Source organism: Lichenostomus cassidix, chromosome 3, assembly GCF_008360975.1.
Source record: "Lichenostomus cassidix isolate B80296 chromosome 3, HeHo_3.0, whole genome shotgun sequence".
Taxonomy (NCBI): Eukaryota; Metazoa; Chordata; class Aves; order Passeriformes; family Meliphagidae; genus Lichenostomus; species Lichenostomus cassidix.
The window spans coordinates 83497631-83518863 of NC_139483.1; the positions used below are offsets into that span (position 1 = coordinate 83497631).

A 21233-nucleotide genomic window follows, 5' to 3' on the forward strand; every position below is an offset into this window, starting at 1 on the left:
CCCGCCCTCCCTCCCTCGCCTTCCCTCCCCGCCCCCGCGCACCGCCAGAGCCGCCCGGGGAAGCGGAGGAGAAGGAGCTTCTCCCCAGAGCCCCCCGCCGAGCCCCGGTCCGGCGATGCCGAGGGTGAAGCGGGAGGAGGAAGAGGAGGAGGAAGAGCGGCCGCTCGCGGAATAGAGGCGCGGCGGGAGCGGGGCCGGCAGCTGCCCCGCCGGGCTGCCGCAGGCACCGCGGGGCTCCCCGGGCCGCCCCGCCGGCTGCCCCCGCGCCCGCGGCAGGGAGGGAGCGCCCGGCGCCCGCCCCGTTCGCCGCCGCCGCCCGGGCGCCCCGCGGAGCAGCGCGGTGGGGCAGCCCCGCCGCGCCCGTCTATGGGGCGGCGCTGAGCGGCGGCGCGGCGGGAGGGCGCCGGGGGCAGCATGAAGTCCCTGCTCTTGAGCCGCTTCCTCCTTCTGCTGCCCTGGGTGCTCATCGTCATCATCGTGCTGGACATCGACAGCAGCCGGGCGCCGCTGCCCGCGCTGTCCCCCCGCGGCGGGGCCGAGGGCGGTAGCAGCGGACCCGCCCCGCGGCGGCGGCCCGAGGCGGCGCTGCCCACCATCTATGCCATCACGCCCACCTACAGCCGCCCGGTGCAGAAGGCCGAGCTCACCCGCCTGGCCAACACCTTCCGGCAGGTGTCGCGGCTCCACTGGATCCTGGTGGAGGACGCGGCGGCGCGCAGCGAGCTGGTGACCCGCTTCGTGGCGGGCGCCGGGCTGCCCTGCACGCACCTGCACGTCCCCACGCCGCGCCGCTACAAGCGCCCGGGGCTGCCCCGCGCCACCGAGCAGCGCAACGCCGGCCTGGCCTGGCTGCGGCAGCGGCACCAGCACCTGCCGCCCCCGCAGCCCGGGGTGCTCTTCTTCGCCGACGACGACAACACCTACAGCCTGGAGCTGTTCCAGGAGGTGCGTGCGGGACCGGGGTGGGGGGGCGCGGCCGCCACGCTCCGTCGCTTCCCGCGTCCCCATCCCCGCTCCCCGCCGCTCCTTGGCTCCCCTTAGGCTCCTGCCTTTTCCCCTCCTCAGGCTCCCGCGCAGAGCTGTGCCCTTTTCCCGCTTTGCGGCGCGCTCGGTGCCCCTTACCCAAAACCTGCGGGCACAGGGCAGTCAAGCCCGCTCGCTGGTGCGGAGAGCTTGCCGCGCCCGTCCCTCAGCCGAGCTCCGCGGGGCTGCCTCTGTGTGACCACCGCTCTCTGGATTTTAAGTTTCTTGTCCTTCCTCCCCAAACTCTCCTTCCTCTCCAAACTCCCCCAACTTCTTACTGCTGCCGAACGAGTCAAGTTTAAGGTTTATATAAGGGATCCTGTGTTTTTGTGAAAACTGGGTTGGAAAAGCGCTCTTTGATAGTTGTTTTTTTCAGGCTGCATCCTGAAAAACCCTGTAGGGCAAACACGCATCGGGAGTCGCCATCCTTCACAGCTTCTACCTTGGCGCTAATGAATTCACGTGGAGCTGCCTTTTGGAAGCCTTTCGCTCTTAAAAGCAGCAAATCGTTTGTGTAACGACTAAACACCCTTTCAGGAGTCTCTTTTGTGAAGGGACCTCTTTTTTGTCTTCTGTCTCCCCTTGGTGAAGGGCTTTGTTTCATTTTGGTGGGAACTGGCAAGCGCTCGGGGCAGAGGGTATCCAGCTTTCTTTCTGGGCTCCCTCTGGCAGGAAGGAGGGTGTTTGATAAGTGGACATAAAACGGTAGAAGAAAGATCATGTACATCTTCTGTGACAGCTAGGAGAGTAACCTTGGCAGGGAAACAGAAAAGTAAGTTGGCAGCAAAGGACTTCAGACATCCTGCAGTCTGTGTGTTCTGCTGGTGGGCAGAGCAGTAGTTAGAGGTGCAAACCCATATCCTGCTGCTTGCTCTTCCTCGCGTGCTTTACAGTCACAGTTTCAGTGAGTGAAAATGAGCGTGATACACAGAGAGGTGAAGTACATGCTACTCCCTAAAGGAAGCTGGTTTAGAAATGCTTAGGCTGGTTTGTGTTTAGGTTCATAATGCATCCCTTTCCAGTGTGTGGGCAGGTGCAGGATCCACATTCAGCAGGGATACCCTACTTCTTTTGCCCACTTGGCATTTAGCATTGAAGCTGCTAATTTAAGGACCTTTGCCTAGAGGCTAAACCTTTGCTGCAATTGATTTTTTTAAAATTCTCATAGCTGTGCTTAGTGCATTATAATGTAGAGTAATTCCACGTACCCATCTTTGATGTTATTGGAGTGCTCACATGTGCATTTGCAGATTTAAGGCTAATTGGACTGAATCTCAGGGAGTCTGTTAATTGAAACAGAAAATACACTTTGACAGCAGTGTGGGACAAAAGAGAACATTTGGAGACAAATACCTACTTTTCCCCCCCTTTTTGTCTTCTTTTTTTTTTCTTTTTTTTTTTTTTGTTTTGATTACCAACATTAGGGATAAACTAATGGGACAGTATTGGCAGGCGTTTCTCATGAGTGCTGCACAGCTACTGAAAAGGAGTCCAGTCACATTGATTCTTTTATAATTTCTACAATTATTCTTCTAATTGCTGTGAACTATGAAACAGAAAAGTACAAATTACCTTCTCTAATTAGCAAAGGACAAGCAGGAAAGTGAAGGGATAAAGCTGTCTGAAGGGTTAACCTTGAAAATTGCAAGCACAACAGGCAAACCTGTGTTTCCTCTTGCTAACAAGAATTGTAACCTCCTGCACAAAGCTCTGCAACTCTAAGATTTCCCTTTTCCCTGCGTTCTGCTGCTGGGAAAGAGGTGTTTGTTGTGAGCCTTGTGTTCGAGGCAGACACATGCATGAATGAGTTTTCCCTGAGAAATGGGATGCCTGGAGACTCAGTTCCAGGCACAGAGAAGGAGCTTTTGCTTCAGTTACTGCTGCAAGTTCCTGTGTCTGTTTTTTGGGGTCAGTAAGGAGCTGTTGGCAGGGTCTCTGGGATGCCACTGGTGGTAACACAGGGAATGCCTTGCCGACCTGGCAAAGTTAACAGAAGTCCATTGGCAGGCTGTGCCAACGAGATGTGCCTTTACATGCAGGAGGTTACATTTAGAGTGAGCCAGGAGCCTGATTTCTCAGTCGAGGCACTGCTAGAGGGGGCTGGTTGCTTCTAGACTTGATAAAAGAAAATTTATGCATTCATGGATTCTGGCTTGACAGCTCTGTGGTAAATCCTGATCTCTCCTTTAGGAATTGATTGATTTATGAGCGTAAATTATACTTGTCTTCCCCAAGCATGAAGAGAACAGCTTCAGAATGCATTGTTTGCAGATGAAATCTGGTAATAATTCCTGTTATGAAAATGGTGATAACTATACCTGAGAGGGAGTTTTTTTTAGTTTGTTGCCCTGCCAGGAAAAATTCTCCAGAGCTGCAATTGTTTAATCCCAAAGGTGGTCTGATAAACTGTAGTCTGCTCACTGGATGGGGTAGGAGGATGAAACAGGAGCTCTGAATTGTCATCCTACCACGATCCTGTGCTGGCTGTGTGACTCTCAGCATGTCACTGCCATGGGCACAGGGACATGTAGGTCCCACAGTGCCAGCAGCAATGGGTGTGAGCATCTGCCCAGAGCAGGTGTGTACATTTGTCAGCTCATGAAACAGCAGGTCTTCTTTGGAATGGCTTGCTTTGGAGTCAAAGCTGATTTCAATAGCAGCAGTGGGCACTTGGGGAGATCAGAACCAAGGCTAGTTAGGACTGTAAAGCCAACTCGAGAGAAACATTTGCATTAGGGATGTCTTTTGCTCAGAGGTCACAAAAGCAGGACTGCAGAGCAGAAGGAGAGCAAGGGAACTGCATGTTGGTGAAGGATTGTGTTTAAGGCAGCTCTTTTGCTGGGGGTTTCCCCAGTGTCCTTACAGGAGATGGAGCCTTTAAACAAAGCAAGATGAGCAAAGGCTTTACTGTGAGTTGTAGTGTATAAACCATGAGGTCATGATCAAAAAGGAGCATGCTTTGACATGGAATGCCATGGGATGCTTCTGAGAGCTTTTGATGAAGAAATTCTAATCTCTGTCCAAAGTACTTCTGCCTGTTACTTAGAGGAATGAGTACTTTATATTTGATGTGGTGTGAGCTGGACCCAGTAGACCTAGGCAAAGTGTGTTTCATGGAAATCAGGAAGAAAAACCCCCAGCTTAAAGTAGTCTGGAAAATGTCCCCTCCAGTAGTAAGTAAACCTTGGGTGCTGTTTATAATTATCTTTTTTCCTAAGACCCACAATGGCATGTGGGTGGATAGGTCAGTTTTTGACTGGCAAAACTATGTCCTCAAAGTCAAACTGGGCAGGGTCTAAACAGGTTTAGTTATCTTGTCCTTTCTAGAACAAGGTGGGGAGCCTGGTTTGTCTTTCTGCTGCTACAGCCTTGGCTCAGTTTAGCATTTTGTTAGGAAAGATTCACCTTCAATGGAAAGGCTGCAGAGAAAGAACCAATTTGTTCAGTGATTGCAAAATTCTTTGGAGTACTAAATGGGGCTGCAGCAATGATGAAGAAATATCACCAGGAGTGGAGGTGTGGCTTTTATGTTATTCCCAACTCTTTCTGCTTGAGAGTGTGGTGGTAGTCAGGTGAAAAATCATGCTTTTACTTTAATGCCTGTGGTTCTGGTGTATTGTATTTTGTCGTTTATTATTTTGGGATCCAGACCTCAGAAATAGTTTGTGTGTTTTCTGCTCAGGTAGGATCTGTTCACCTGGAGGTGTCCTTCTGCATCTCTCCATCAAAAACAAGTCTGCTTTCTGAAAATATCTGTTATCAGTTAAGTCAGCCTGTATTCATAGAAAAAGCCACTTGAGAGGCCTGAAATCCCAACTATTTTATTTAAGATGTTTTACAAATGTTTCTGCATGACTCACCACAGCTTCTATTTTTTGCCACAGGCCGTTTTTTTGGAGTGACTCTCTTATGGTTTCTCGTGCATTTGTGCTTCATTTTATTCCTGAATGCAAGTTATTGTAATATTGTGACTGATGCCTAGCAACTGCTGATTTCACATTTTTAAACTTCCAGAAAGGAAAACCTTAGATAAATCTGGCATTCCACCTCCACAGAGAGATTTTTAAAACAGGATTAACCTAAGCAGTGGAAACTGAAGATAGACAGCTAAATTCTACTTCCCTTAACTCTTCACATAATTCATGTGTTTCTATGTCTCAGGCATTTTTTCTACTCTTTCCATATTTTGAGTTATTGGCCAAAGGCCATCACTTCCTTGGTCCATGTTTGGATATGTATGCAAATTGGAGGATTTAGTGTTGGAGATCCACTCTGCTGTTGATTGTGCAGACTGCCCTGAAACCTTTGAAGGTGGGGGGTGAGCAGCTTAAGGAGTACAAGAAGAGGAGTAAAGGTCTTCAGTATCTGTTTGAAAGTGAGTTTCCTGCATTCAAAAATGCATTGAGTTTTAGATATTTCCATTTAGGTTATATCTGTCATCTTTGTTTGTATTTTGTTCAGACACCTAAACTGAAATATATTTGAAATTAAAATGCTTACATCTAAAACTATGTTCTCCTCTCCTGCCACCTCCAGGCTTCTGGTTGTCGGTGTCCAAAATTTCATAGCCATGTTTGCTGGGTATCTAGAGCATGCAAGTGTGGCATATTCCACTGCCTTGTCTGAGGGCAAGGAGAGGATTTGAATACTGGGTCTCCTTAGAGAAATCCACACTCTGAGGTGTGAGCTGAATACAGCCTTGCAGCACAGAATTCAGACTAGATCACAGCCCGAATTGTAATTTCTAAGGGGTAAAAAAACCCAACTGAAACTTCAGTAGCTTAGAATTTAGTCCTATTGCCCACTGAGTTGTGGGCTAGAATTCAATTTGCTGTAGCTGTTTGCTGCACGAGAGTGCACTTGTGATGCACAAGAGTGCATATGGTGGTGGAGTTGAAGCTGGAAAGGAGGTATGAGGACAGGGAGCTCATCCTGCTCTCCTTAAGCTCATGTAGTGTTTACAGGTAGCTCAAGATTCACAGAGCCACAGATTCAGACTGAAAGAAATTTCTTGCATCCCTGCCCTTCCCTATCAAAGGTATGTCTGAAGGTGGCAGGTGTTCTAATGGCTTTTAACAGACATTTCAGTAGCCTAAAAAAAGAATTCCTTGTTATTAAAAATAGAACAGAAATACTTGAAGGCATTGCATGTCACACAGGCTTCAGTTTTCTTGTGATCATCTTCGTAAAATATTTTGAGGGGAATTCAAAAAATGCGTTATAGAAGAGGTGAATATTTACTTTTTATTCCAACTTTAACTAGGGAAGGGTTAGTGTTCCTTCAATAACAGTTACATAACTGTCCTAATCTTTAGACACTGTATTACGATAACTTCTGTGTATTTTTTAATGGCTATATTTATGTAAAATATTTAAAAGTAGTATAAGTGAATCTCTTTATCTTTGAAAACATGAAAATCTTGGAGCTGGAAAAATCAGATTTTTTGCAATAGTCTTAAAAATAGCATTCAGTAGTCTACACAGAATTAAATATTAGCTAGCAGTCATTAGTTATTTTCTTCAGAATAAAAAGTGATCCAAATATGAGTTAGCAGTGCATTAAATACCTTTCTAATATATAAATGATTTAGGAGTACATGACAGATTTTAAATGCACACTGACATTTTTCTTCCACATAGACATGTAATACCTACGCTACAGGGGCTGGATTAGAAAAGACTGGCAGAGAATGAAATAGCTTAAAAATGAGAGGAAACAGTGACCAAAAAAAAAAAAAAAAAAGGGCTGTTTGAAACAGGTTTATTGGAGAGGTGCTGGTTACAAAGTACCAAGTACTCTCTGTTTCCGCACTGCCAGCAGCAGTCGTACCTGTGAAACTGATACTGTTACCATGAGATTAATTACACAGGGTCAGCAGCTCTTCAGCGGTACAGTGAACACAACTCGGAATGATAGGGAGTAGAATGAGACAACCAGTAAATAGAAAGGCCCAGAAGTAAAATGAGTGGCAAATGTTTTGGAAGTTGTCCCAATCTAGAGAAATTGGCTCCAAACTGCTTTAGTTAAATTTGGTACAGTTTTCTTCTGTAGGGAAGCAATATTGACATTTGTGCCCAAGGACGCTGGTATAATTTAGAAACATTAATCATTGTACCGTATATATAAAATGTTGCTGGAGAAAAGGGGGAATTAATTTATGATCCCTCTGCAATGTAGATTTTGTACAAATCAGCAGAGGAGGTTTAAAGCAGATGCTTGGAAAGAAAGCTTTCTAGTAGAGAGGATGGTGAAGCAGATCACCTGTAAGGGCTGCAGAGGAGGCTAGATCAATACCTTGACAATTTTTTGACTTGTAGACCCTTTCTACCAGTATTCCCATGGAGAATATCCTTCACAGTCAAGTTTGCCAGCAACGAACTTGCCTTTTGAAGTTCCTAACCCCTAAATGTCACAGTCCCTGAACCACAAAAGCCACTGGCACAGGTTTTCTATGTCTTGGTTCCTCCTTTGAAATGATGGTAAGCGGGGGCAGGAGCTCTGTCCAAAGCCTCAGTAACAGGCACAGCATCACTGCTGAGCTGTCTGGCTGAGTCGTACTGCTCTGACAGAAGTTTTGTTGAAGCACAATTTGGCTTTGTAATGCAGAGAACTGTGTGAGAACTGATAGGGAACCTGGCTGTGCTTGTGCTTTAATCCATAACATTTTGTCCAGAGGAAGTGTTGTAGTGAAGGAGCTCTAGATCCTGTCTCTGGTAACAATAAATCAGAATTTTGCACAGAAGTCTGCTGGAGTGTCACTGGGATGGGCAGGGGTGTGGGGTAGGATGATGAGCTTGGGTGCAAACCTGTAGCCTGACCAGGGCAGATCACGAATCACACAGAGGTTGAAATGACAGGGAGAAAAAAGCTTACCAGGTGTGGCAGCAGGTTTGTCCTGGCAGAGGGCTTTGAATCCCCAATAGAAACACATTGACATCATGCTGCAAAAACACTAGGATGGTTGTTCCAGTCTGGAAGCCTTTTCTCTGTAGGAAGTACAACCTTGTTTCCTTTTCTCTGTCATCTGCCTTCATTCTCCTTGTGCTTTTATATTTTTTTACTGGCTTGGTATCTTCCCTATCCATCAGTCCAGCGCATCCCATTAAGCAGCTTTTCTTGATTGACTAATGAGATGCTATATTTAGCAATGCTTTTATCACTGACTTTTATTGCTCAGCTACATTTCCTGCATTTTCACTTGCTATTCTTCAGTGATTACTCTGTTGTTACTGTATTTACTGTTGTATGCCCATCACTTCACTGTCATTTTTCAGTCAGTTATTCATCTCTCCTCTCATTTCCTTGCCTACTCCTTCCCAATTCTCCTCCCCCTCCTACTTTGTTCAGGTTTGTTCTACCATTTTCCCCCACCCAGTCTATCACTCTGCTCCTATGCCCAAGACCCCCTTTCATGAATAGAGGACAAATTTCTACCTGAAGAGAGCTGTCCATGCCAGGCAGGATGAATCATGCCAGTGGCTCCCTATCTCTATTCATTAACTACAGAAGTCTAACTAGGACAGAGCAGATGCTTAACTTGCAGAGAATGAAGTGTAAGTAAGATGAATACCATTCATGTAAGCTACTGGGACTTAAAATGCTGAGTACTAACACAGCGTGTGCTACTGCTGTCATTAGAATGACAGATAGAGGAGTCATTTAGGAAGCTGTTTGTAACTCACAGGATTTTTGGCAGTTGTTTAACCCACGGCACTAAAGCTATTCAGAATTAACACATTTTTGAATCACTTTTTTGTGTCCCAATGATTAGCAGCATAAAATTTCAGGTGCAAGATGGCCTTTTAATCCAAATAATAGCTTTTTCCCCATCATACATAAATACAGCCTTCACATATCAGTATGTTAACTGCAATAATGCTATTCTCAGAAGATTAAAAGAAATATTCCTACTTTCATCTGCCTAGCATATCCTGAGGCTGTGAAGTATTTCAGAATTAGCATAAATACTGGTCTAGATGTGCTCTTTCAGCTTTTACTTAAAGGAATTGTATTCTTGACACCCGCTTATTTTCTTCTTCAAAAATGTAACCTGTGAGAATAAAGTAACCCAAGGACAAAAGTAAGAGCTCTCTGTAAGGGGTTACTTGATTCTGATGTGTGGTGGCTTTACTGACTCAGAGACACCGAGATTGACCCAAGACTATTAATTTAAAACTTCTTGGGTCATTTCATGCTGCTGTTTTGAGGTCAGTGAGATATTTTTCATTGACAAGATTTTCCAACACACTGTGTATCATAGAGAATTAGTGTAAATCCATCTGGTTCTGCCAGCAAAGATGCTGAGGCCACTATTGACCCAGTTCAAGAATCCTGTGTAACCTGGTTCATTTTGCAGTACAGTATTAATAGCACCATGTCTGTTTACCTTGTGGTATTTACTGATGTAGCACAGTTGGCTGTGGCTACATGTGGCTCGATGATGCTCTTGAAAACTTGTTGGGAACTTACCTGTAGACATGCCCAACAGGATGATTCCCTGTGTCCATGTCTGATATGTTTGGATGTTAATATAAGTATGCTGTTAGCAAAATATGCAAAAGAAATGTATCATTAAAACCAGAGCTAAAAGATCTTAATGAGAAGGCTTGGCCAATGTCCATATCCAAATAGGTAATTGCTAACTCTGTATTTCCTACACAGAGGAATGGGAGAGGTTGGAAAATTAAACTTAAGCAGGGAGAATGGTTGCAGGTAAATACATTTAACAATAACCTTAGATTCATGGCAGTCTCTCGCTGGCAGTTAACCAGGCAGTGGCTTGGACAGAATCCTTACCACAAGAATTCCCTATATTGAATTGAATACCTACCCTGCTCTTACACACTATTGGCTGCTGCTACTGAGTGAGATGTTCTGGCTTGCTACAACAGTTATTAGGATGGAAGAGAGGAAATTTTGATAAACAAATTTGAAGATACACAAATAACTGGAGGGAGAGAAGGTGCATGACTCTCTTCTGTGTGTACATACGTTTTGTGGATTTTTAAACACGTATTTTATGCCTATGTGAAAGTTCTAATAATCTGCTAATGTTTCTAGCTTAGAAATGTGAATCACACTGACATGAAGTCTTTGTTTTTCTGCTGCAGCTCCTGCGAGTCTTGATGATATGCATGATAAATCTTTCACCTTGGCAGAGAGAGAGAGGGAAGTGTTTAATATTTAACCAAGGTTGTCTTTTACTTCAACATCCATCGATAGCAGACTGCAGTTACAAATATATAAAACTGTGTTTGTTTTTGCTAAGAGGAGTGCTTGGAAGGAAAAAGGGATAACCTTTCCCTAAGGAATAAGTTTCAATTACAACAAAAGATGAGACTGTTTTTAGAATAGCTCAAATTAAGCCCACATTACACTGAAATAGTTTGATACTTGTTTAAATAGAATCATGTTTAAAGCACAATAGTTAAAACAGTGGCTTTTGTACCGATGTGGTTAAACTGTGCAAGCCGCTGTGTCTGTGCACTCGTCTGCTCCAGCTCTCACGCCAGACTGATTTTCCCACAGGGAGCAGTGTGTCAAGGTTTGTGTCATATGATCTCCTGTTTACTGAAGAAAATGGACCACTGAGCCAGTTATCTGAATTCACTGAATAAGACTCATAGAATCCTTAAGGTTGAAAAGACCTCCAAGATCGAGTCCTACCGTTGACTGAACACATTAATTAAGCCATAGCACTAAGGGCCATATCCAGTTTCTTGAACACTTCCAGGGACTTCACTCCATCACTTCTCTGGGCAGCCTGTTCCAATGCCTGACAACACTTTGGAAGAATTTTCTCCTTATGTCCAACCTGAACCTTCTCTGGCTCAGCTTAAGGCCATGTTTCCTAATGCTAGTTTCCTGGGAGAAGAGGCTGACTCCCACCTGGCTACAGCCTCCTTTCAGGCACTTGTAGAGAATGATAAGGTCTCCCCTGAGCCTCCTTTTCTCCAGGCTAAACAACCCCAGCTCCCTCAGCTGCTTCTCACAGGACTCACTCTCTAGACCCTTCCCTGGCTTCATTGCCCTTCTCCAGACACAGTCCAGCACCTCAGTGCCCTTCTTGAAGTGACTCTCAGTCATGCACACTTCTTGCTACAGTCATTTTTTTCCTATCTATGGATTCCTCTGGGTTAGATAAGGATCACACTTCCAGTATTGCATTTAGTTAATTTACACCATTGGGAAAAACTGCTGCTGCTGATAGTAAGCATCCTGCCTGGCCTGCTTTTTGTCCTTCTCAGAAATTTAAGAGAGCTTTTAAAGGAAAAATACAGAAGTTGAAAAGACTTAACCAAAGCAATCTTTTTTCATGAATCCTTAATAGATCTGAGCTGCATCTCAGGTCTGCTGCAGTTAGAGAGAGCTGTGTGTCATAATTTCCTCTACTCAATGCATTTTTTACCAATCTCAAACTAATTGTACTTGTCCTAGTGGAGTGTGTATTGATCATTATTATATTTTTTCTCACTGGGTTTGTACCATATCTCAGCAATTTATAGAAATAAGCCTACTGACAGAATGCTGTAATCTTGCAGATAAAAAAGATCTACACCTTCAAAAACCCGAACAAGCAAGAAAAAAACCCCATTTTTTCACAGCTTTTAAGAATTTTGGTATAAAAGATATTATGAATAGGGTATTTAAAGTAGAATTTAGATGCCTATGGGCTAAAAAGCTGGAGATTTCACAGAAAATGAGTGGGCACATGCAGCTGTCAAATACCACTGTTGGGCTGAAATCTGTAAGCTAGAGTTGCTCTTGAATTCCTGGTGTTGATGACTGCAGGGTAGGTTTCTAGCAGCACTCACAAGAAAAGCCTGCTGGGAGCACGTGCTCGCTGTCGGTGACGCTGTGCCTGCCTCTTGCAGATGCGGACGACGCGCAAGGTGTCGGTGTGGCCCGTGGGGCTGGTGGGAGGTCGGCGCTACGAGCGCCCAGTGGTGGAGAACGGCAAAGTCGTTGGCTGGTACACGGGCTGGAGAGCTGACAGGCCCTTTGCTATTGACATGGCGGGTAAGGATCATTTAGTATACATGAACGTTTCAATTTCTCAATTTCATGAGCTTCTAAAGCTTCTAAAGTGCCGACAGAGTATGCAGTCCTTTGGCACTAATTATCCTGGGAGTCTTAGCTTGCACATCTTGTCTAATTAAGTTGCTGCTTAGTGGTATCTGAACTTATTGTTTTTAATTTTATGTGGCAACTTGGCTTTTATGTTGTATGAATCTTCTGTCTGAAACAAGTTAATTGTAAATTAATTCATCCAAGCAATTTTTGCAAGGAGTCCCTGCCTGTCATTTTGTCATCAGTCTAAACCAGGCAGTATAAATGCAGACCTTCTTAGACCTCATGTTGTAAAATGCAACTTTATCATGAAATTATTCATTTTGCATTGGTTATTTGGAATGACAGTGATAACTGTAGATGGATATAGTTTGAAACACTGGGCTTAGGGGAGAAATCACTGACAGCTATCGCCTGGTAGATGAAGGCAGAAAAGCTTCAAAATGAATCTAATCAATCTTCTGCAGTGAAGTTTGCACACCGTAGGTTCTGTCTTGCTGACAGTCCATGCTTAGACAATTTTGTGTATATATTCACAACTGCCACATGAATCACCACTGTGCACAAGTCCATTTTCTGATATAGCAGAAGCTGGTTTTCCAGCAAATGATACGGTATTTGCACTTAGACATTTCCTGTATTCAGGAGGGAAGGGGGAAAATAGGAAAACAAGGGCAAGAATGGGGTAGAAATGGCCACTGTATTTTTTATTCTGATAGCTTTGTTTTGGGGGAGGGCAAAGGACACTGCACAGTTCTTTCTCATCTTAGCAGAGTAGTGTTGTATTAATAGAAATGTTTGATAAAAGTATGTACAGTATTTACAGTCCAACTGGTTAAAAAGAGTAAATAAAGGAGGACTAGTAGTTGTTAACACCTCAAAGACAAAAAGGTTAACGTGAATTTTTCTGCACTGTAGAGGCATTTCAAGCCAATAGTATCATCAGGCATAAAAATAAGTATTTGGGTGTTCAGATTGAGGTGTTCTGAAGGGTGAAGTAGGTATTCAATGCCCAAAACCATGCAGTGTGTCAAGGACTGCAGCTGTGCAGTTTAACAGTCCCTGCCTGTGGATTTAGAGATACATATTGATACTGTGCTCTAGAAGGGATTACTGATGGCATTATAAAGGTGAGAGTGTGGCTCATAATTCATTAACAGCAGGCAGAAAGCCATTACACAACATCAGCCAAGGGACTCCAACTCAGACATGAAGAGATACATGGAAAGTTCTTAAGTTGTTTACCTTGCAGATGCTGACTGAATCACTGGCATGAGGGAAAAGCAGCTCCATTATGAGCATTGCCTGCTTGTGCTTCAACCAAAGTCACATAAGGGAGGGTCATAGAGACAAAAAAACCCAAAACACTGAGAGTACAGGAAGTTATTGCAGATCCACAAACAAGGAGTTACTATTTTGTGAGAGAACCTTTATTAGTCTTCAAAAAATACAGAAGAAATTAAATTACATTTTTCATTTCAGCAAGGCGAGAAATGGATGCTGTGTAGGCTGCTAAAAAAATGATGTGAAATTTGCATCTTTATTCCCCTTAGGAATGCAGTGGAAGAGCACAAACAGAACTGCAAACCCAGAACTCTGTAGGTGTCTGAGCAAGTGCAGTCTGCAGGATGTGTGTCAACATGCAGTTTCCTGCCTTGCCCTTCTCTCCTGACTTCCCAACACACCTCCAGGGACTTGGAGGACTTCCTACCAAACCCAAGTCCACGATGTAGTCCATCACTGGCATTTTTCCATCTGCTGTACCAAATATACAAGCAACAATTTATACCATATGTTGCACATAAGATCAAGGATCTCTTTTTAAAATATTTTTAAAAATAAAAAATAAATTTAACATATATTAATTTTTTTTTAAAGTATAGGTGCATATAGTAATACTGATCTGGAGACACTTCCGCTGTCTACAGTTAATGTTCTGACTCCCAGTGTACTGGTAAGGAGGCTCCCTTTGGTTTACTGAACAATCTTTCATACCAGTTTTCACAAGAATTTGATCATGAGGCTGGGTATGAACAGAGTGATTGCTTAAAAGGTTTGGGATTACTGATTTAATTTGTGGCTGTTCAGAGGAAGCACATCCTTGACTTTAAGCACTTTTTCTAGACTGCAAAATACAAGGCCAAATTCAATTACTGCAAGTGGAGAAATGTCTTGCTGATTTCACTGGGCTCAGCTCACAGACCCTAGCTGGCCAACCTCCCCAGATTCTTTGAAACACATTTGCACATGGCAATTATATTCGATCAATTCATTAAACATTGGTTATTTATTTTGAGAAATTTGCGGCTGACACTGCTATTCTCCAATGCTGAACTGGATTCAGAAAGCAAAGTAGCTGTTTCCTGTATTGCTTCTTGCCTGGCAACCAACATAGCATATGAATTAGTTCAGATATTTTCAAAGTTCTGCTTCAGTTTTAACTGGAGGTGAGTTCTACAGTTTGACACAGACTTGCTTGCCCTCGAGGAAGAAAAGTGAGAGAGAAGGTGGAAAGCAAAAAGGTGACACTGATTCTGAGGTAGGCACTGTGTTATTTAGTATGGATCTGATTTCAAGTCTTCTGTATTAAATGTTGTTATTTTACTTCTGGCTTGTTCCCAGAATTTTAGATCACCCATGAAAAAAGGTTAGATTGTAATTCTCCTAATGTGAAGATTATTCAAGAAGGCAGATGTTTGCTTTCCATTAGCATTCCAGGAGCTACTTCAGTCATAGAGATTACTATGTGACTGTAAATCACTGGGCCAGCAGATTTTGGACTTGGGGTACAGAGCTCATCCACTGTGCCCTAAGCACCTCTGCTAGGGCCTGAGCAACCACTTTTTTAATTATTTTTTTTTTTACATTTTGCTATAGTCATGAGATCTTCAGTACACCTAATCTTTCTTAGGGTTCCCTGAGCAAAAAAGCCAGCCTATTCACATGGCACTGTAAAACATGGCACATTTTGACTGAGTCTGAAAGAACCACTGCTGGAAGTCACAAACAAAAAAATTCTGAGTGGCTGTGGCAGACAGCACACTCAAACCACCCCCAAAACCAAAAGAAAACACAAACCTCCCCTTCATCCAACGGAAATACTATTTTAATCACTGAGTTTATAATCAAGTGCCTCTTTCATGGTGAATTAATTGCCAGCAGATGCCTTTGTTCTGAACTACAAACTCCTGGTAAGGGACCTCTGCCTTATTGCAACCCAAAAACTGCATCACAGGGAGAACAGAACTTGAAAGCTGCAGAGTCAAAGCCAAAGGTGGGACCTTGATCTGTGTGGAAACCAGCACACCTGTTTCAACATCAGCACTGAACATTAGCATTTATACATTCTAGAAATGACAAACACTCAGCTTCCAGCATGCCTTCAGCTACTATCCTGTCTAGAACATCCAGGAAGCGATGGTATTAACCACAGCAACAAAATCTTTGAGCGCTAGCTCAAGTTTAACTGGATGAAGAAAAATGGTTCTGCCTTTTAACAGAAGCCATTGATCTAACACAAGTCAAGGTGTGAATTAACAGAAACAGCTTATGTTGAAAGAAGAACAGATATAATCTTTGCTATGTCTCCCAGGTATCTTGTCCTCCAACAAATTAACTCCTATCTAGGTGGCTCTTCAGCCAATTAGATTTAATTTACAACCTTCTATTAAACACCAAAAGCCCCCCAAAACACCTCTTCACACTCCAGCTGTGAAATTGTCTTGTGGCATTTTGTGTGAAGTTAAGCCCAATATGACCTTGTAGGAATAATGATTAAGTAAAATAACTGTATACATGTAAGCACTGTTCAGTGTTGCTACACTAGAGACAGTAATCCAGGCTTAATCCCTGTTTAGTGATAGAATTCAAAACAACAGTGTATTTTCATCTATTAGCACAGGATCATTATCTACTGAGAGAAATAATTAGTGCCAGTCTGGTCAAAACCTGAGCTGTCTTTTCTCTTTCTGACACCAAAATGACACATCTGATAAAATCAACTGAAAGTTGTCACTAGAAAGTGGTTTTCTCTCAAGTCTATCTTACAAAATGTCATACGTACTAAATTAAAGCAGTAATAAAGCAGAGCTGAAGAACTAGAGAACCAGGAGATAAATCTCCTTGAATTATTTTCTCTCTTCAAGTTGCTGCTTTATTGGATTCTTTTAACAAACAAAGACTGCACGGACCCTGACCAAGGAAACAAACCTCAGGACAGTCAGTGCACATCAGTCCATGCCCCTGCCACCTGCAACACTCAATTTATAACTGAACATTTCTTTGATGCCTGAGTTTTGACAATTTGCAATAGCATGGTGGCAGGGGTACATGTCACATGCAGGGGGCATGACCCACCTGAACATCTGTGTGTAGGAGAATTCCATCCTCAGAATGCAATGCAATTTTTTCAACATAGGGGCAAGCCTTGCAACAAGACAATCTATGAGAAATTAACGTATAGATAAGTACAGGCTATGGGTCCAGGGAGCCACACTGACACCGCAAAGATAAGCAGCAGAAAATCTGTGACTCTTCTGCTTAGAATGGGATTCTTTCTGCACACTAAAATCTAGGACACTAATTTTGGTGTTCATTTTCTTCTTTATGCATGGGCAGTTTGAATCTTAAATATATTTAAACGAAAGAGCAGCTCACACAGCTCATCAGGGTTCCAAAAATGCCTTCCCATGCAAAGCAACATTTTTTTTTGTGCCCAGAATTATCAAAGCCCTGTTGCATCCAAAATTTATGGTTTGTTCTGAGGAAAAAACTGCAACAAAACCTAACCAAACTCACTAAACTGAAGCAGACCATTTTGTTCATCAGTACTATGTCTCTGGTCTGCTTTCAGGTGCAGCAAGCTGGCTGTAAAATACTGTCTCATGCTGAGGGAGTTTCAACTCTCACCCTTAGCTCTTCCCAAATGATTACACTTGGCTACCATGAGCACTGGGATAGAAGCCACCTTGTGCTCCATCATGGCCAGGCCACAACCAGTATAAAGCAAGACTGCTCTGCAGGGTGTGGGTAAGCCCTGTCCAACCTGTTCTTTACATCAGGCAGGATAGGATGTGTAAAGCCACATAAAAGATATATGTATAAATCTTTAATGCAACTGTGTCCATTAGTGAATTGGGACCTCTGTTTACATCCAACCCATAGTTTCCATCAGGGTCCAAATCCTTATTCAAAACAAAACAAAACTTTCTGGTGTCTTCCTTTGCTTTCCTACAAGCAAGAACATGATAAAATGGTTTCAGAGCGCCTTTCTTTACATGGGATGTAGTAATTACTTCCTTGTATTTTCTTCTTCAAAAGGCTACCATAAAAGTCACAGATACTTTCAAGTAAAACACAGTAGCAAGACATTCCTACTACAAAAAAAAGGGGGCAGAATTACATTAAGTTAGTTATGCTCAATTTTAAACTGTTAAAATTTTAATACTGACTTTAGAATTCAATGTTCTTGGAGTTTTCCAGAACTGATGTATAAACTGTTACTAGTCATAAAGGGACAGCTGGAACCACTCTGAACTGATGAAGAAAGATTTGCTGGGCAGGCTTGGCAATCAGACAAAAGGAGTTAGTTACAAATGTAATTTTTCTTTATAAGTCTATCAGTGGAGTTTTTGATTCATAGTTAGAAAGGCATACACGTGACTGAGCATTGCTGAAGGAAAATGGGAGAGTTGTATAAATAATGGCAAATTGGAGATTCATGGGAGCTTCTTCAGAGAGGGTTTGTTCAAACCAGTGATTTCTCAGTTTGCAATCTCCCTTTGAGGGACTTGACACACGTTAGTAAAGAATTGCAGAAAGGTGTGTGCGCTGAAGTCCTTTGAGCTGTGCTGTGCCAGGCTCAGACCAGCTGAAACTGCCTGGCAGACCAGCAGCACTAAAAGTCATTCCTGAGGCAGAGCATTAGTATTACTTTCCTCAACAAGGATAAAACTCTACAGGATAAAACTCTACAGGACAAAACTATCTAAAAGATCACAGTTGTAACATATTTTAATGTTTTTTTCTGACTCTCACCTTGAAGTGTAGAATGGTTTGTACAGTACAAATTTTATACATTTTAGTTTACTTAAATTTTTTATTTCTTAATTAAAAGTAGAAAGGAAGAATAGCCCAAGATCTTAGCAATATCTGACTTTTAGGCAAGGAAGCATGTATTACCTACATGACAAGAAATAGATTAAACACGTTGAAAATACAGTACAATTAAATAAAAATCTGAATGTGTCTTCAGGGCAAAACAAAACAATGTAGGATGTACAAACCTACCAAATACTGTCTATCCACATAATTAAATTTACACATTTTAGAGAAGAACATGGGAGATTTCTAGGCATAAATGTAACTGCACAAAAATACAAGGCCTAAAGGTTTTTCTCAACCTTTTTCCCTGTCCCACTCTCTCCAAAGGATTTGCTGTGAGTCTTCAAGTGATCCTGTCTCATCCCAAAGCTGTATTCAAGCGTCGTGGTTCTCAACCAGGAATGCAAGAGTCTGATTTTCTGAAACAGATAACAACAGTGGAGGAACTGGAGCCAAAAGCAAACAACTGCACAAAGGTACCAATTTCCACACTTTCTGAAAAGCTTTTGTGTCATCTCTGTAGATGACTTTACAGACACACATGTTATTTTCTAGGTTCTTGTGTGGCACACACGAACAGAGAAAGTGAATCTAGCTAACGAGCCAAAGTACCACCTGGACACAGTCAATATTGAGGTATGATGTGGGGAGAGAGTCCCACAGCAAGAGCAGGACAGTGGAGGCATCAGCACTTGTTCCAGTTCAGACAGCTAAAATCATCTGGATCTGCCTGAGACCTGATGGACTTCTGTGGAAACAAAAGGAAGCTGTCAGAGACTCTAATAAGCAAATCAAGTGGGTGTGCTGCGTTCTAACTTGTTTGCATGCATTTCTGAACCCTCAGCTTAATAAACTACACTTACCTTTGTTTTAATGCTGTTTCCACATAGAGAAACATGGCTGCAATGGAGTATTTTCAAAATCATTATTTATGTATATACTTTTTGTATTTATCCAGCTTAATGGTGTAATTATAAACTGATTTTAACTCACGAACTGTTGGTCTAAATATCTGTATAAATGGATCCTCCAAACTGAATGTGTTTTACTTCATTAAAAGTAGCAGTCAAATAGGTCTGCTATTTGACAATAATGAAATAAAAACCCACAATCATTTACGGATTTATCCTTTTAATATAGGGAAATAACATTTTATCATTACGAGGCACCATAAAATGTAAACACAATCACTGTCATAAACCTGGATCTCTCTGCAAGACAAAATATATCTGTTCACATTGAGTTAATCTTGAATGCATATTGTGCTGTCAGTTCTCAGCTTTAACACTGTGCGCTTGCCTCCTGAGCCAGGTCAGAGACTTTACCATGGGAAATTCAAATGCATCAAATGCTCATCTTTAAAAGAATAGACTATGGATTTGTAGAACTACAGTAACATCCAGGTTTATCTTTCTTTCAATAACCACATTCCCTGTTATGCACACCATAATAACATCACAGTGAAATGTATGATGAAACAAAATTTGTTTGATACACTAGAAAACATTGCTCAGTGATACATTTACATTCTATTTATATATGATTAAACATTTGTTCATACAGTACCTTCTACAGGATTACTGGGTAATTTTGAGGGGTTGGGGATCATATTTTTGGATATTACTAACATGATAGCTACATCCCTTATATGCAAACATTTGATCTAGAATTTTGAGGGAAAAAATCAGTATGTGGTTAAGCAGCTTCTTAATATGGTCTATGAAATCATATGCATTGTATGAAAATGCTTCCAATGATGTATAAATATATTCTTGATCTGCTTTTCACTACATCAAATTTAAATCAATATAGACCACAACACGGTCAGTCAGTTATATTCTTAATCTGAACAGCTGGGAAAAAAGAAAAAGAATATATATGTACATGGAAGGAACAGCAAAAGTAAATGTATTTGAACAAGGAATGTTAGGTGGCTGTTCTGGGAAAGATTTCTATTGCAACTTTCATTTCCACAGTTGTGTGCTGAGAGTCTGGCCAGAGGAGCTTCCAGTCCATCCTGCGGCTGTGTTGGGGGGCTGGCCAAAGCCCATCACATTGCTGGAACTGCTGAGGCTCATTCCAGCCATTTGCTGATTCATCTGCAAAACACACACACACACGCAAGCCTGGTTAGCACTGGCACTGAAACACAGCACGCTGCTAGCCAAAAGCAGTCCTGCTTCCAACCAGCCACCCAGTTATGAGTACATTTCCCTAAAAATATTTCTCATTAAATAAAAATATTGACTCCATCTAAGTTTCTAACCCTTTTGCCACACTACCAGCTTTTCTGGAGCCCTTCAATCACCAGCATACATCAACTGATGGGCTGTGGCACTTGGTGTATATGTCACATCTGTATGAATGTGACTAGAGATCTGACAGCATGTGAAGGAGGTCGCCAATGTGGCTGGTTGGTAAAAAGTTTGCTTTCACAGTTTCAAAGATAACAAACAAAATTGTGGCAACTGTGATAAAGAAACACCAAAGCCAGTAATATAGTCTTGTCTGCACTTGCAGTGCCAGATATTTTTTTTTTCCAGCAACTTTTCTTTGGAGACTTCATAATCTTGACTACACCATTTTCTACAGAAATTATCCAGTTAGGTGGCAATCAAAAAAGAATGAGGTGGATTTATAAACTTGAGTGTTATCTAAATCTAAATCTAAAGAGTCTACTCAAGATACTGTATTTCCTTAAAAAATGAGTAAAATAATTCACATGAAATTAAATTCACATGCATTTAACATCTAGTTAAAGTTGGGAAAGAATTCAAAATTCAGCACATTCACTTCAGGGACGTTGCAAAACTATTTGTACTCTTTACAAATATCTAGTCACTGTATTTTCAGTGATCAATGGCAAAATGAGTTTGAGAGTAAAAGAGCATTTGGAGCAATTAACAATCAGAGCCAATGAATAGGCATCTTGGATAACTAACATTAGATTCAATTTAAAGGCAGCACTAGGTCAAAGTCAGAGCTCATGTAAACATGAGCAAACAATGCCCACAAACAATTGCAAAATGAAACTGAA

At 42.2% G+C, this 21233-nt stretch overlaps 2 protein-coding genes across 3 annotated transcripts in view; one reads left to right on the top strand and one right to left on the bottom strand.

The window, feature by feature from the left end:
- The first annotated feature begins 293 nt into the window (after window positions 1–293).
- B3GAT2 (beta-1,3-glucuronyltransferase 2) lies at window positions 294–19312 on the top strand. The gene is made up of 4 exons (XM_085056542.1): window positions 294–945; window positions 11899–12043; window positions 18524–18672; window positions 18752–19312. Exons 1-4 carry the CDS (start codon window positions 415–417, stop codon window positions 18836–18838), a joined length of 912 nt encoding a protein of 303 aa, XP_084912668.1. The 5' UTR covers window positions 294–414; the 3' UTR covers window positions 18839–19312.
- Window positions 19311–21233, bottom strand: part of SMAP1 (small ArfGAP 1) — an 87762-nt gene continuing 85839 nt past the window's right edge. For both annotated transcript variants that reach the window (XM_085056540.1, XM_085056541.1), the window contains one exon: window positions 19311–20295. In XM_085056540.1, the coding sequence (XP_084912666.1) occupies window positions 20161–20295 (135 nt within the window). In that variant the 3' untranslated portion in view covers window positions 19311–20160. The remainder of the gene's footprint in view (window positions 20296–21233) is intronic.